The following is a 17,397-nucleotide window of genomic DNA, read 5'->3' as shown; positions in this document are numbered from 1 at the left end:
GCATGTTTTCTTTAACTAAATAAATGGTCATGACCTACAGTTGCATAATAACAGACACATCCATCTACCACTTCCTTAAACCCATTAATAGTTTTTTTCTTCACATCATCCCTCACCCCATGTAACACGTAGCACAAAACCTGTCTCCCAACAATTCCTTTTGGACCTTAAATTATACATGTAGTGACACTGATGACCTAACCCACTCCTAAATTAATACTATATTTATATACTAAGCGTCAAAACTGAATAATGCATCAAAGGCCATTCTACCAATGAGAGCATCCCAGAATATCAGGTCTGTTAAGGATATAAGAGATTAAATAATCTGATCTTCTCATTTGACAAATGAGGATACCTAAACCCAGAATCTATTCTGGTCCTGGGCTGCTGGCTTTAAATTGATTAAAAATAAATTCTCTACTCAAGTCTTTCTATTCCTCATACATTGCACAATTTGCCTCAAAAGTCCTTCTGAGCTGTATAGTTGTCTTATTCTTAAATATTTCTTTCTTTCTGAGAACACCTATATTTCGAATCTAAAAAACCCAGTTTCATTGGATTTTTGAAAATGTTTTGGAGAAATGCTGAAAATAACATCAAGGAAATTCTTTTTATATAATTATCATTCAATGGCATGCTCTCATTGAAATCTTCACCAGCATTATGTTCCTTGCTGTTTCAGCTAATGACAATTAGTACATCATATTTCATTAATTCCTTCTTGGACTAAGACACATAGAAGAAAATATATAATTTCACTTTCATTGAGCAGTGTTTAGTTACCTAGACTACTCCCTATTAATGGAATAAATGGAATAAAGATTATGAATTAGATATACATACCAGCACATCAAGGCATAGGATTAATTTTTTCCTCTAAGAAATTCTCTATCATGGGCAGACAAGGATGAGATCACTCACATGTGCATATACAGACACACACAAACTCAAATAAATGACTTCTGAGAACAAGCCAAGACCAAAAGTGAATCTAAATCTGCTAGAAAAGTGAAAAGCCCTACAAAGGAACATTGTAAAAGCTACTATTATAGATAACACATGACCAGTTCTTCTAAGATTCATGTTTAGTGTCTCCATCCCCTTGGGTGTGGGTTGTAGTTGTAATCAGCTATTGAGAGACAGTAATCAGACCTAGTTTCCATGGACATTATTTCAGGATCTTTTCTGGAAGGCTGCCTGTAATATGTGTATGGGAACTGTGAACCATACTGGGAGTTGGTGGGCATATTATTAGGTAAGGATGCAACATGATACTCTTGCCTTGCAAATGATCCTGTATTGGCCTTCTGGGCTTGAGGAACATAGGACGGTCTCTCATTCCAATCCTCTGAGGGCCCTGGAAGCACCTTCCTCCGTGCTGCTGAGACCACATTTGCCACAATGGATTCTTGGATATTCCTGGGTTTAAAGGCATCATCCACTAGACCAAGAGGAGACTTTGCTGCTGCTTCCCAAGGAGTTAGTCTCTTGTGTGCTTTCTCTAGCCTATCAGTTGATTTGCTAGAGTAGCTATAAGCAGGCTGGTGTACCCAAGGAGATGTTGTAGAGATGGTGGGTGGGACTGGTCTTCCAGGAAGAGAAAGGGAGTGTCCAATCTCCTAGAAACAATGAACATTTTAGTATATCTCATTCATTTGTTTGTACTGTCTGACTATTATTCCAAAGTAATCCTGGCAGTCATTGAGCACTGTAAAAATCAAATCTCCAAAATGCTTATCCTAAAGCCAATACAGGCTGCTTCTGTATTATTATCTCTGTCCTGGGACTTGGTCTTCACTTAGGACTTCGTTGCTGCTCTCAATCTCTGAACCTATCGCTCCAATCACTACCATCTCTCTTAGGTACAACCACTACCATAGGGACTCTGTTATCACTGGGAGCCGCCCTTACTTACCTACCCTCCACATATTCATATCTACATACACAGCCCACCCTCATTAAGGTCCTGTTTTCCTGGTACAAAATAAACAAAACATATTGACTACCCCAGAAACAGGCCATGAGCTACTGGGCATTTTATTTTTCCCAGGTAAATTTCAGTCTATTATCTTATTTTGGTCCACCAAATATAGCAAAAACAAAAACTTAAGAGCTACTTAGCTGTATTTAACATTACTGATCTGATGGAGTAGATGGCCATTTTCTTTTCAAAATCTATTTATACATTGCTGAAGATCACGTGGATCTTTATTTTCTATGCATGGTATATTGCCCATATCTCAAAGAAACATTCTTGCCACTTGTTTCATTTGCATTTTGCTTCCTTTTATGTGTATTATTTTCCTTATTTCTTTGAGAGTTTGTGTCCCTGTACCATCCCCTTCTATATGTTAAATGTTTGGTTTGTCAGTATGAAGAACTACAATTTATTGGAAGCTCTTGAATTCTCTCTTCTTTTGCCCCTTCTGTATTTCTAGGAATCCTGAAGACTACTTATCTACATGACTTCTTCACACATTTCCTTCTGCATGAAACTCTTTAGACAAACTGCTGGCAAAAAGTAGCAAATGTACACCTAGGGGAAATGAGTCACTTTGAAAGTATTATATAATAGTGTGTGTTTATGGAACAAAAAGCACTGCCATGCTTAAAAATGCTTTCATAAATGGTTTCAACAGGTTTTCTTTCTTCAGTTCTTGAATTTTAAGTGAATATCAACATCTGGATTTGACAAACTATCTTAGATTCAAATGGTTTGTTTGTTTGTCTGTTTCCATTAGACACACAAAGAAGGTAGATGGTTCATTCTTGGCTTGCATATCAAGAATAAAGCGGTTAATATAATGAATCTGGCCTCTCTCTTTTTTACCATTAAAATTTCAGTAATAATGGTTGAATCCTAAAAAATGGTTTTCATTAATCTCTTTATCCTAATCTAGATCTAATAATAAGTTCTCTGGACTATATTATCAGGGAGGGGAAAATTTTATTGGACACCTAATATTTTCCAGGCATATTCATCTATGAGTCTGGAAATACCAAGATGATTTAAATAGAGTCCTTGCCCTCAGGAAACATACAACACAGTATTATTTTTAGCTTTGCTGTGGCAAGTTAGTCAGTCACAGAGGGTCACTTTACAGAAAAGACTCTTTACCTATCTTGACAAGATCAATAGGAAATTTTCTAAACTGTGAGAAGTATTAACATTCAACATGATAAAGAGGTATTTAGCTCTGGTCTCCCATAGTATATGTCTATGTCTCCCTTTTGTCCTTACTAACAGAGAGAGAGAACATTGATCTAGAGTCCTTGGACAGTTTTCAAATTCCAGTGATATCTGCTTTATGTGATCTTTGATCAGATATAGCACCTCAGGGACCTGTTTTAGTCAGGTCTTTAAAACAATAGAGACTTGAAGGGATGTTAATAAAGTGATCTAAGATTCTATAGAAATACAGAAGGTGATCCTGAATATACATATAGGTGACTAACATCACTGGCTAATGACTACAAAAAGAAATAATTATCAATATATGTGGAAGAATTATGTACAACATGGACACATACACTTCAGTGATAGAACATTCTAAATACTGGATGAAAGTGAAAATTTTATTTTCCATTTTTTCTTCTACCTTCTTACCTTGAAGACCTTTTGAAGAATGGAAACTTAACAGAAATTAGTCCAAAAAACATTGTTGAATGATATCGTAATAACAAAGAGATCAGAGATTTTTTTTCACCTCGGGCATAAATGTCAATCAGTTGAATATGTGAGCAAAAAGTAGGACTCTGAGATATGATACTGAAAGAGTAAGTCAAAGCTTTCTGAGGAAAAAATTTAAGTAGTACTAAGGTTAAAATAATAATCTCCTGTAAAAGACACACATGCCAAATATAGTAGCAGGACTGGTCGTGAAGGAAGAGTACAATTACCTCAATGTACAAAATGACTATTGCTCTTCTACATATTCTTCAGACTGCCAAACATGCCTTCATAGTTTTTAAGCTAACAATAGCACGTAAACTCACAAAGATGGTATAAATAGTCTTTAGGTACATTGCTGTTTCTCTTTGTGCCTAAAATATTGCAGTCCTCTAGTCCCTGCCTGCACCCAAACCCCTAATTTTACCATATTTCCCCAAAGCAATTTTCACATCTTGTTCTTGGGTACAATTTCCTCCTGCCAGTCTCTGTCCTAGTGCTCATGCTGTGCTCTGCTTGCCTGGCTAAAGGAAACCACATGACATACCCTGAGCCAGAAATGACCAAAGGGACCTGAAAATAACAGAGGTGTTTCTTCTATTTTGGAATTTGAATGTCCACTAGTAGAATCCTAGCATAACATGGGTTAGATGCTTGGTTGTTGTTACCATCATGGGTTGTATTAGTATCTAAAGAACTTAAAATTTTTGATATGCAAGCACTTAACTGTAACTAATATGTTACATTAGCATTATGTCTGATGTGTCCATGGGGTAACACACATCATTTGCCTTTGGGAGTACAGCAGTAGATTTCCTGATTCTTTGCCAAAACAAATTTTCTGCCCATCTCTCACCTCTCAGATTTCTTGGGAGGGTGTCAGACCCCAATCCACTCTGTCATCCTATCCATCCTCATCTCATATCAAGCTCTCTAAGAGGCCACCTTGCAACTCTTCTCTCAAGGGGGTGGAGACCTCCCCACCTCCACCTACTCCAAATCCACACCCTGTGATTTATGGCATCCAGAGTTCTTCGTCATGAAATCCTCTTCTCCTTGACATACTCTGATCCCTCATAACAACCTAGACCTGACTGGGAGGTTCCAGAACTGTGGGGGTGGTTTCCTGCTGTGTTCTTTGAAGAGTCTGTAGTTTAGTCTGGAATCAGACTTTAGAGTGTAGCATCTCATATATGAGAGCCTTGGGGGAACTTTCGCTTTAATATCCTATTATGTCGCATTAAGATTTTCAGTAGACCACAAAAGTCCTTCCCTCATTTTTCTTTTAAAAATGTATTAGAGGCTAAATATAGAATGAAAAAACTGTTCTAATGATTAATTTCAAGAGATTCAAATAGACTTCTGAGCTGAACCCTTACACTTCACTCAGGCCTTGCTCTGGAGAAGGGGACTCACTTGTTTTCAGGGCATCTTGGTCAATCCTAAACAGGCTTTAACTGTTTAGAACTTCCTCCTTACACTGAACCCAATTTTGCCTCCCAAAACTTTACCCCATTAATCCTAACAGCATAAGATAGATCTGCTTCCACTTCTATACAGCCTTTTCTTCACGTATTTCCAGTTGCTTCCACCCTCTTTGGACTCCTTCACCAGCCTGTAGCTATCCCTCATTTTCAAACGAAGGAGAAATAACATCTATGGTGGTCAGACTCTCAAGTGTTCTGCATCCTTCTTCTTCCTGTTTGTTAGGTAAGGCTAATTCAGATATAATATCTTGATCTTCTTAATTAGACTTAGATACATAAACACAAACACCAAAAACAAACCAGTGAAGCCAATATTCAAACTGACCAAGAGGCCTTGTCATCTGGTAGATGGCACTGTGGATATTGCATGTAGAACATTCAGTCTGTGCTTATTTCGAGTAGTGTGTCCTTTAAATGTTCAACACATGAAAGAACATGCTAATATTTAGCCAGTCCAATATAATGCATGCAGCACAGGCTGCAAAGATCCCCACTAAACTCACAAATCACCTGGTGTTATATGTTCCCACCAGTGGCTAAATACAAAGGAGCCAGTTTCCTACCTCTGCCTTTAATAATAGCCAATAGTAACAGCTCACACTCTGTGCCAAGAGGTGGCTACTAATTGCCTTACATGGGGTATTTCGTATAATCCTCAAAACAACCCCATGAAGTAGGCCCTATTATTATCCCTATTTTCAAGGACAATGAGCCTTAAAGAAGGTAAGCAACTTCCCAAGGGTAGAAAGCTAGTACATGCTGGAGTGGGGAAGTTGGACCCACGTGGTTTCATACCAGAGATCTTAATCAAATGTTAGACTATACTTGCAATGAAATTGTTTTGACAAAACTTTTTTAAAAAAGATTTAAATCCAAGCAAGCCAAATGAAATGAAATCTTCGAAATTTTGGAAAGAATCATTTAAATTGTGATTGGGGTTTGGATGAATTAATGTTGCCATCTTCCATTTGTCACAAGAACAAGCAAGTGCCAGGGTACAGGGAATACATCACATTTACACACACTCTTTATGTGAAAGTGAGACACACAAGGTGCTCTGCACTCAAGTCACCTAAAAAGCTCAGAGGAGCTGAGGACCTTTCTCAGTTTAACATAACCAATTTTTCATGTCAATTAAATGCTGATTTATCGAGATAAGGCAGTTAATGAAGCAGTTTACTTTCCTTATCAAACTGTCTAAAAACCAATTTAACTGGCAGGAAACGTTTAACATTTAAAATAGAAATATAGGGGCACCTGGGTGGCTCAGTCAATTAAGTATCTGAGTTCTTCTCAGGTCATGATCTCACAGTTTGTGGGATCAAGTCCCGCATTGAGCTCTGTGCTGGAGCCTGCTTTGGACTCTGTGTGTGTGTGTGTCTCACTCTCTTTCTCTCTCTCTCTCTCTCCCTCTGCACCTCCCCTGTCTGCTCCCACTCTGTCTCTNTAGGAAGATGAAGTGAAGTCTAAAGCAATGCAAGTGAATTCTTTTGCCCTAGAAGCCAAAGAAGTTTAATATGATATAATTTGAAGTTCAAATTATTTCATACATAAACCTTGAAAGCCAAAAACTTCTCTGGACTGAATTCCTGCTTAAATATTCATGGATAAAGTGTCTCCAAGTGACAAATGTTATTTCAGCTCCTTCGACAACGTTCTTAAATATATGATCAGTAAATATTCATCACAAATATATCCTTTATCATAAGCAAACTCCAACAGAGGCAAACAGAAATAAATGACAGTTCATTTGACTTTTAAATCATTCATAAGAATTTATTTGTTTCAGATTCTGTGTCTGCCTCTCTCTCTGCCTCTCTCCAACTCTTCCTTTGTCTCTTTCACTGAAGAATAAATAAACATTAATTTTTTTTTTTAATTTAAAAAAGAAACGGGGTGCCTGGGTGGCTCAGTCAGTTAAGCACCCAACATCAGCTCAGATCATGATCTCACAGCTTGTGAGTTCAAGTCCTGTGTAGGACTCTGTGCTGACATTTCAGAGCATGGGACCTGCTTCAGATTATGTGTCTTCCTCTCTCTCTGCCCCTCCCCCACTCATGCTCGCTCGCTCGCTCTCTCTCTCTCTTTCTCTGTCTCTTTGAGAAAGAAAGACCTAAAATTTTTAAAATTAAAATCATTCATAAGAATTTCTAAAAAACAGAGGATTATGAAGAGGCACATGAATAGAAGAAAGCATCAGGTATTCTCCAGCTTCCCATTTGCTCAGGTCAAAATCTTGGAAGTCATTGGGGGCGCCTGGGTGGCTTAGTCGGTTAAGCGTCCGACTTTCGCTTAGGTCATGATCTCGCGGTTCGTGGGTTCGAGCCCCGCGTCAGGCTCTGTACTGACTGCCAGCTCACAGCCTGGAGCCTGTTTCAGTCTGTGACTCCCTCTCTCTCTGACTCTCCCCTGCTCACGCTGTCTCTCTCTCTCTCTCCTAGAAATAAATAAAAATATAAAAAAAAAAATCTTGGAAGTCATTGTTGATGCTTCCCTCTTCTCTTACACTCCACACCTGATCTGTCAGTACTGACTTTAAAATACATCCAGTCGGGAGTGCCTCGGTGGCTCAGTCAGTTAAGCATCTGACCTTGGCTCAGGTCTTGATCTCGCAGTTTGTGAGTTTGAGCCCTGCGTGGGGCTCTGTGCTGCCAGCTCAGAGCCTGGAGCCTGTTTCGAACCCTGTGTCTCCCTCTCTCTCTGCCCCTCACCTGTTCATGCTCTCCCTCTTCCTCTCTCTCTCTGTCTCAAGAATAAATAAACATTTTAAAAAAAGTTTGTAAATACATCCAGTCTGCAACCATTTCTCATGGCTCCACTGACACCATCCTAGGCTAAAGCATCATAATCTTGTCTGGATTATTGCTATGGTCTCCTAATTGGTTTCCCTGGTTCCAGTCAAAATTATCCTGTTAAAACCTAAGCCAGATTATGTCACTTAGTCTTCTGTTTAAAATCCTCTCATGGCTCTTCATTTCAAAAAGGAAAATCAAAGTCCTTTCATTGACCCACAAGGCCCTGTAAAATCCGCTGGCCCCACCCCTCCTTGCGTCTCTGATTTCATCTCCTCCTGTTCTCTCCCTCTCTCTTGGATTTAGCCACACTGGCTTCTGCTATTTTTTTTTTTTTAACACACCAAACACACTCCTGGCTCAGCACCTTTACATTCGCTTGGTACACAGCCTGGAACATAGTACTTCAGACATTAGTATGACTTCTGTTTCATTTCCTTCAGGCCTTACTCAAATATCATATGATCGCTATTTGGCTATTGTCTGTCTGTCTGTCTGTCTTTGTCTCTCTCAAAATTCCTTATCCCCTTCCCTGTTTTATTTCTCCCTTTAGGCTTAAGTCTATTTAACACAATAAATGCTTTATTTATTTTGTGTATGTGCTTCTTCACACTAGAATTTAGCTCCATGTAAGAGTAAGAGCTATTGTTTTATTCTATTCATTTAGATATCCCTAGACCTAAAGTAGTGCCTGGCAAGTAGATGCTTAGTAAGTATTTGTTGCATGAATGAAGTTTCTGTATCAGACTGCTAGAACCAAGAAACTTGGTTAATTTCACAAAAGTCCTAAGATGATGTGGGGCCCAAGATGTAACCCCACATCAGTTACATGTGATGACAGACTCACAGAAATAGACTCATCCTCACCATCTTCACTATACACACACACCAGTATGCACACTAAGCCATGTTTTCTAAACAAACAGGGTTAATCAATATTTACAAACATCAACTTTTCTAAACAGGTAGAAAGTAAAATGATTTGCGTTTAGGTCCATGCACCTGTGAGTGTTCTGACTCCCCAAATGAGAAAAGTTATAGAATGTTATGCATGAATCCTAAAGAGAGTGTAAAATATACTCATAAGATTTAAAAGGGAAGACTTAAGGGGCGCCTGGGTGGCTTAGTCGGTTAAGCGTCCGACTTTCGCTTAGGTCATGATCTCGCAGTTCGTGGATTCGAGCCCCGCGTCGGGCTCTGTGCTGACTGCCAGCTCAGAGCCTGGAGCCTGCTTCAGATTCTGTGTCTCCCTCTCTCTCTGACCCTCCCCTGCTCGCGCTGTCTCTCTCTCTCCTAGAAATAAATAAAACATTAAAAAAAAAAAAAGGGAAGACTTAAGAAGAAAAAGATAATGGACATTGGGATTAATTAGAATTGAAGAAGAGAAAGCTGAAAGTTGATTTTCCATTTATCCTGAGACTACAAGCAGGTGCAGTCTCTACTCAAGCAGTAGCATTTTCTACGAACTAATCTCTTAGGGGCACTTCCAGCTTCCAGGAGTCTTGGATTCATTTTTCTGATAGGGAAACAGGTTAACAGGAAAGACATTTCTCCATGAAGATGTAGAATTCTCTATCTAAAGACCTTCAAATGTAGGATAAATGCTCCTTGAGGTGACTGACATACAGTCAAGCTTGATGTCAAGGGATAAGGGGAATATTAAGGTCATTTTTGTTATAGTCTCTTAATAAAATAGTCTCTAACTCATATTCCTTGAGCTCTGCTTTTTCTAAAGTGGATCTTAAATTTTCTTCACCAGTGGAGTTTGGGAAATTCTGTTGTAGCACTCTCCTATCTAAAAAATGGAAGAGAGTGCCCATATCTTTAGACAGAAATCTTCAGCATTATGTTTCTCATCAAGAATAGTGCAGGGGTTGGGACACTATTTAGTGCCTAGCTTCGGCTCAGGTCATGAGCTCATGGCTCCTGAGTTCAAGCCCTGCACTGGGCTCACTGCTGTTCCCCTTCAGATCCTCTGTCCCTCTCTCTCTCTGCCTCCTCCAACTTGGGCTCCCTCACAACCCTACCCCCGCCTCTGAAAAATAAAACAAACAAACAAACAAGAACAGTGGAGGGGCACCTGGGTGGCTCAGTCGGTTAAGCAGCCAACCCTTGATTTCGGCTCAAGTCATGATCTCACAGTTTGTGAGTTTGAGCCCCACATGGGGCTCTGCGGTAAAAGCACGGTACTTTCTTGGGATTCTCTCTCAGCCCCTCACCTCACTTATATAGGCTTTGTCTCTCAAAATAAATAAGCAAACATTAAAAGAAAAATAGTGCAGAGAATAAGGACTAATAAGTCATATTATTGAAAAGTAGCCAAGCAACCATATATTGCTTAGAAGGTTCCATAAATGAAATAGACAGCAAAAAAAGGGATACCATCTTGTTGCTAGTGCTTTTCATCTTGGCTCTGTCACTATTTATCTTGATTTGTTTCAGATTAACTTTTAGATTAAATCTGGGTTCTAAAACATTACACTTTTTAAAAGTTTATTTTATGCTTGAAGGAAATTCCTTTGTGAGAATGGGTAAGGGTTATAAATGACAATGGAAGCAAGCATGATACATTGGAATGAATGTGAACTTGGATGTCACAGTGACCTGGGAGTCCGGCCTTTGCCTCTTGTGACCCGTAGACTTCAACCTCTCCAGCCCTAGTACTGCCCTTGGTTGTAAAATGGTAATAATGCTGGCTACAGTCCCAAGATTATGGGTAGAGCAGAGATTTCACTCAGAAATCAAATGCCCCCGGCACAACAAATGGTGATTATTCTTGTTATTGTGAGAAGAGCCTGTGAGGTCTTAAAAGGTGTCAGAGAACTGGCAGAACCTTTTGTTCAAGAGGCAACTGCATAGGCAGGCTGCCGACCCGGGATAAAAATAGGAGAGCCTTGCCTTTGAAGTGGCATTAACACCACACGCCTCAGATACCGCTGTGCCAGCCATTGCTTCCCTCCCGCCAGAACTCGGGCAGCAAAGCTGACCAGAAACATGCACTGACCTCACCCCTCTGCTAGCTCTGGGTGGGCCAAAATACAACCTTCTTGATCGTACTTAACACTCTGTTATAAAAGAATAAAAATAACCACATTCAACTTAAGGTCATGAAGACCAAGTTAAGGAGGAATTTGGACATATACTTCTGTGTTCCCTTCCATCTTAGCAGCCATGATAGCAATAACTAAAACGTCTATAGTTTTTACTAGGTACTAATTACACTGCTAGGCAAGTTTTTCTATTAACTCATTTAACCCTCTCAACAACCCTATAATCTCAATCTTGCAAATGAGGAAACTGAGGCGTAAAAATTGGGTTACCCTAGGTCACATAGCTGGTATGTGTCTGTGTAGGGAAATTTAAAAATTACAGTAATAGATAATAAAATTTTATCTAAATAATTTTAGGGCACTAAATCTATTAGTAAAAAGCAATGAACTCAATGTTTTACCCCCTCGCTCTCCTTTATCCTCAAAAAGGCAGTATGTCATTCGCGAAATTATGGCCTATGAAAATACTCCTACTAACATAGACTGTGTCCTATTTAAAGAGCTGGAATTGACATTTTGATTTTTCATATTTCGGGAAAAGCCTTAAATTTTTTTTTAATAAAAGCCTACTTTAATTGGCTTGAATGTAAAAATAAAATCTTTTAAACACATTTCAAAATATTTTCTGAAGAGAAGCTCTCTCTTCACAGAAGATTTAAACAGTAAAAGTCTGAATAACTTATTAAAAGTTCACATTTCATCACTTTCTATAGTCAGAAAAAAAGTATTTTTCACAATAAACAAAGGATGTTGATCCTGTACAAAATAGATAAATTGTTGACTTTGTGGAAGGTGTTTCTAAAGAAAACTGTCAGTGTCTGGCCTATAGTAAGCACTTAATAAAGGAGAGTCATTATTAGTGTAAAATTAATACACCGGGAAGCCCACTTAAAATGTGTTTAACTCTCTGAATATAGCTTTCGCTACACATAATATCCTAGATACTTTTCCTAAAACAAACCCAGGCCACTGTCACCTCCCTCAATCATAAAAAGAAAAGTCACCATGAATGTGCATTTGCCTCTAGGAAAAAAGTGGGGATAAGAGAGATGATTTTTCAATTTGTTTTATAGTTTATTTGCTTGCTATTTGTTGCCAAGCTAACATCCCTTAAGCAAACTCATTTCCAAGTAGAATGGTTTTGACTTTCTCAGAGAAAAACTTGATCAATTAAGATTTTAGGAATAAGAATTTTTAAAGAAATGTGTACATACCTTGACTGGGCCTTTGCCTGGCAACATTCTCCACATTTCTCCCTGGCATGTGTTTAAGCTATGCTTCTATCACAACTCCTAATTGCATTAAAACTGACAAACTAAAGCTGCTTTGTGGTAATGACAAAGACACACCAACAACTATGCAACACGTGACAGCATTATTTCCCAAAGATGTGGAAAATACAGTATGAGAAAAATGACTTACTTGATCTTTGTCACTGTTTTTCTGTCCATTGCGTTTCTAAGCTTATGCAATAGATCCTTTGATTCATTTCCTGCTCCCTGGGGAAAATGTTTAAACTACCGTTCTTGGGAAATTTAAGATTTACTGCCAAATCATATTTATGTTTCCTTCGTCAAAAACATAGCCTCACAGTGATGTTTAAAATTAGGAATCAAAAAATACAACTCTTCACCCATGAAACCACCAAAAACTTATTTTCCTAAGCACAGAATAGGAAAAATTTTTGCTTAATTGCCTTACCACATCTCTCTCGTCCAAGTGGTAAGTTTTATTTCATGATATCTTTCTTGTCTGAGGGATTTATGCTAATTTCATGTATGTCAGTTTATTTTAAAGAGACAGGAATGTCATAAAGTAAGTGGGGTTTTCAGATGAACGATTGTTTTTCTGAAATAAATAAAAGGCCCCCTAACAGGGAAAAAGAGATTAAAGCGGAGTATACAGTGATGGTCAGGATGGTGTACTTTTCAAATATAAATGGAGAATGTGGAAATATCTTTTACCAGAAATTTCCCAAGAACACTTCTTCAAACTGGGAACCATTTACTGCACTTGAACATACTAATCACAGGTGTATCTGTAATCCAACTAATGGTCCAAGAAGGTGTCTCAGGAGGCAATAGCATGCTTTAATTTTGCCCTTGGTGTTAGCTATTATTACAGATTTTCCTATTGGTATAGCTTTCTTAATGTTCTCCCAAAACAGCAATATGTAATTTCATAGATATAACATTGAATATTAATACTCTAGCAAATTTTGCTATGTGGACCACATGTTTACTCAAAGGATCTGATACCTTATCATTCCCCTGACTATTCCTCATTCCCAAGATCGCCTTCATTTTGCTAATGCTGGGTAGTTATTGACTATCCAATTGCCAAACTATTTTTCCTTCTTTCAGCATTGATTCATGCAAATACATCCGTGAATTAACAAAGCCTTGTCAATTAGCTACAAACACTTCATCAACCCTCTAAGTCACATTGGATATATGATCTTAGCCTAAGATACAACATAAATTCTTCTGGAGGTCTTAAAATGTCTAGGTCCTTATAAGTACACATTTGAGATTAAGAGAAGAGGCTTTGGTAATATGTATGTCTGAGGTTCTTTTTAAGAATTGTTTTCCTAATATTTATTTATTTTTGCGAGAGACAGAGTGTGGGTGGGGAGGGACAGAGAGAGAGGGAGACATAGAATTGGAAGAAGGCTCCAGGCACTGAGCTGTCAGCACAGAGCCCGATGCAGGGCTTGAACCCACCAACGAGATTATGACCTGAGCGGAAGCTGGATGCTTAACCGACTGAGCCACCTAGGCACCCCTGTTGTCTGAAGTACTTAAGCAACTATCCATTAAGACAAACAAAAAATAAAAAGCACTGAGTAAGTGTCTAGAGCTAATCTATTTGTAAAAAGATTCCTAAGTTACACCTGTCAAAAATTTCTGCTCAAATTTGTTTTGATCTATTTCTTAAATATTATAAGACATATTCTGATAGTAGTGTGCAGATTTTTCAGTTCTATCCTTGTTCTTAACCTTGGCCTATTTTGGAATTGGTAATTCTAATGCAGGTAAGTTCCTTTTAAAAGATAATTAGTAGATCAGCAATTGTTGACCATCAGGAATCATACAAGGGTATGATCTAGGATGGAGCTTTTATGTGTGTTTTAGCTTGGAGGAAAGTTATCTCCAGATTCTTTCACTTAAAGTGCCTAAAAGCGGTGGGGGTAGAAGAGACAGTCTCCTACAATTAATCACCGTGGGTCAGTTATTTCCAGGTGAAATGCAACTTTGATGTTATAACTAGTTGCTAAATGCAGTACAGTCTAGTTCAGTACTTTCTCGTGTGTGCAAAAAATGAAGTGTACATGTGACTTTGATACACTGATAATTAAACATTTATGCACCATTCATAAGAGAGGATTTTGACTTTGACCATGGTTGACAGTGCTAGGTAGAAAATCACAGAAATTTAAACAACAAAACAAAAGGACAACAAAACAGAGGTTGCATAGTGAAAGCAAAGATAAATACTAAATGGTTCTTCTTTATAAAAGACTGCTTTCTGTATGAATGCATGATACATCTGACATAGTTTTATGTAATGGAACATGAGAGCTTTACCGGCAAAGGATGGAGGTCTAGTGATGCAGGTGAAATGATAAGCAGAGGATACTGGAACTTCTGCTTTACAGCTCGCCAGCTGTTTCTCACCTTACCCCAGGGTGTCTCGTAGCTGCTGCCCCTGGAGGCTGCTCTGAGTTTCACAACGCTCTCCCTCTTCCGAACATCTCTGTGTGTGTTTCAAGAATAGTCGGGGGTAATTATAATCACACTTCACAAACACTAGAACTGAAGCATATCATTCTAGTCATGGCTTCAAGAAAAGAAAAATCATTCTCTTCTAAGCTTTGCTTTTTTCATTAGAAAAAATAATGCACTTAATTTTAAACTGTGGTTCCTGAGGCAAAGATCCTGGAATTAGAGGCAAGGCACAGACAAATTTTATCTTGTCAGGTTTTAAACTGAACTTGGTTTTTAAACCAAGTATTGAACTACAGCAAAATACTCACAGAACCTAAACACCCAGATGTTTTATAGAAGATATTTATACAACAAATTATAAAATCTCAGAGACGGAAGGGATAGGAGATCCTGCAATCTGGCTTCCATGAGCCACAGGAAGGACCTCCTTTTACAACACACCTGATAGGCCTTGTGGTGGTGAAGGCACAGACTATGAAAGCAGATACACTTGGAGTCAGCTGGTAGGTTTGCCATTTTAGGACTATTTGTGTGGCTTTGGGCAATTTTCGTAACCTCTCTGAGCTCCAGTTTGCTTATCAATAAAAAAAAAAATAAGGGTAATTTTCCTCCAAATAAGGTTGTTATGAAAATGAAATTAAGTACACGTATTAAAGCTCTTAACATATTTTCTGCGTCTGATATATCTGTTAATTCCTTCTTGAACTCTTCCCTGTAAGATTTTGAAGTTTTAAGTTAAACAGAAACTTACTAGGTGGGAGCTTCTGTTCATCACTCCTAACATTCCATTTGCCATTTACGGTGGCATTTACTCTCTCATCCACACCAGAATTCCTCAAATATCCAGCTCTCCTATTTCTCATTGGTCTCTTCTCCTCCCACCAGTAAGTGGACATTTGTCTCATATTACGGAACTTCCAGACATCACCATCCTTTTTGTGTTAGAAATAAACTTCAGTGGGTCAAAGACCTGAAAAACAGTACTATTGGGTCAAAGGCCTGAAAAACAATACTATTGTTGCAATCAAAACTGCTACTCAGTGGGTCTACTTGTCCCTTTGTTCTGTACATTCTTCTAATACTTAAGCAGCTCCCAACTGATTTTGCATTTTGTCAATGTACCACACCATTTGACCATCTTCAAGTAAAGGCACAGCAAAAACATTGGGATCTTTGACCCTGTGATCATTAAAGTACACAAATTTCTTTGTAGTTTTGAAAGTTTTAAATCATATTCGTTTTCATTCTAAAAGGCTAATTGCTCCAAAAGTCTCCTTCAGCCTAGATCCCCAAATAAAAATGTTTTGATTACTTCCAGAGAGATTTAAGTTAGTTATTACTAAGAACATTTTTGACTGCAGATAACACACTCTATTCCCCTACAGCCAAGGGAAGTCCTACAATCCTTTCCCCAAAGATAAGAGAAAACAACCAAGGAACTTTGTACAGTCCCTTCTCTAGGTTATAAAATTGTATCATTCTATTCCTAGAAATATTTATTCTCAGCCTTGATGAGAAGCATGGGGTTGGATAAAATCATATCTGAAGGCCCTCTTTATTCTTCTGTTTAAAAAATAAATTAGAAAGAATGTTCAGAGCAAATTATTCACAAGTTTTAGAATGGCTGCCTGGGAAGCACTTTCCGAGCAGGAAGAGAGTTTGCTGCCATCTCCTGGGCCTCTGATGGCAACTCCGCACGGTCAACCCTTCTGTGTCTGCTCACTTCAAACAAGGCATCAAGAGCCTTTGAAAGCAGGTGCAGTTTACAAGTCTGGCTGTGTCTGACTGGATAAACTGGAAAACTATTTATGGGCTTCAAAGAATAAGGTTGACCTAAGTGTTTTGTGCATTAGAAAAGTGTTTTTCAGGGTGTGGTTCACAATCATTAGCATCAGAATCACCTGGGGTGTGTGGTACAAGAACAGATTCCTGGGCCCCACCCAGACCTCCTAAATCAGAATTTCCAAGGTGGGGCCAGATGGGGGAAAAAAGGTCTTAATCTCCCCTGGGGAACAAGGGTTGGAAAACTGTGTGTTAGAACACTGTGAAGGCAATAGTTGGCTAAAACCAAAGTGCTGTATATAAAGGAAATCTTACTGGTTGGTAAACTGAAGTGTACAATTAAAATAAAAACTCTAAGTGATATCATTTGCTTTGCTTTTTATTTCAGTAATACCGCCCACTCTGAGTTGTAACATTTCGTTGGATGTTTCATAATGTAGAATTCAAAATCTAGTTAGCTTTTTTGTGCTTATATGAAGAGTTATAATTGGTACTGTTTGATGAGCATTAACAAGTAAGTGGTCCACTGGGCCAGACCATAAAGAAACTCTTGAGTGTGATATAAAGAATAAAACAAGACCTAACTGTGGAAGAGTTGGTATGACACTTAGCATTTTATTTATATTAGTCCAGCTTATTCTTTGGTGATTTTTAGCTCTAGAGGGCAGATTTGTGAACATTTCTTCACCAATCTGAGAGACATTAGGAGAAGAAAGAACTAAGAGCTATGCAATTCAAGAAAGAGATCTAGTTGTTTTTTACTTTTTAAGAAAAAATGTAATTACATGGCACAAAAGGAAAACAGAACTAATTCAACTGACATGTATTTGAAACAAAAGCAGTTTTGGATTCAGATAAAATTTTCAGCAACTCAGCTTGTTTTGA

At 38.3% G+C, this 17,397-nt stretch overlaps 1 protein-coding gene across 1 annotated transcript in view; it reads right to left on the bottom strand.

The window, feature by feature from the left end:
- Positions 1-1,088: 1,088 nt before the first annotated feature.
- Positions 1,089-17,397, bottom strand: part of SYNPO2 (synaptopodin 2) — a 175,368-nt gene continuing 159,059 nt past the window's right edge. The window contains exon 5 of the mRNA XM_077752762.1: positions 1,089-1,622. Coding sequence (XP_077608888.1) covers positions 1,089-1,622 — 534 coding nt within the window. The remainder of the gene's footprint in view (positions 1,623-17,397) is intronic.

The sequence above is a fragment of the Crocuta crocuta genome, unplaced genomic scaffold (genome assembly GCF_008692635.1).
Source record: "Crocuta crocuta isolate KB4526 unplaced genomic scaffold, BGI_CrCroc_1.0 scaffold451, whole genome shotgun sequence".
NCBI lineage: Eukaryota > Metazoa > Chordata > Mammalia > Carnivora > Hyaenidae > Crocuta > Crocuta crocuta.
Note: the sequence above shows the minus strand (reverse complement) of the source record. Positions and strands in the feature narration are given on the sequence as shown.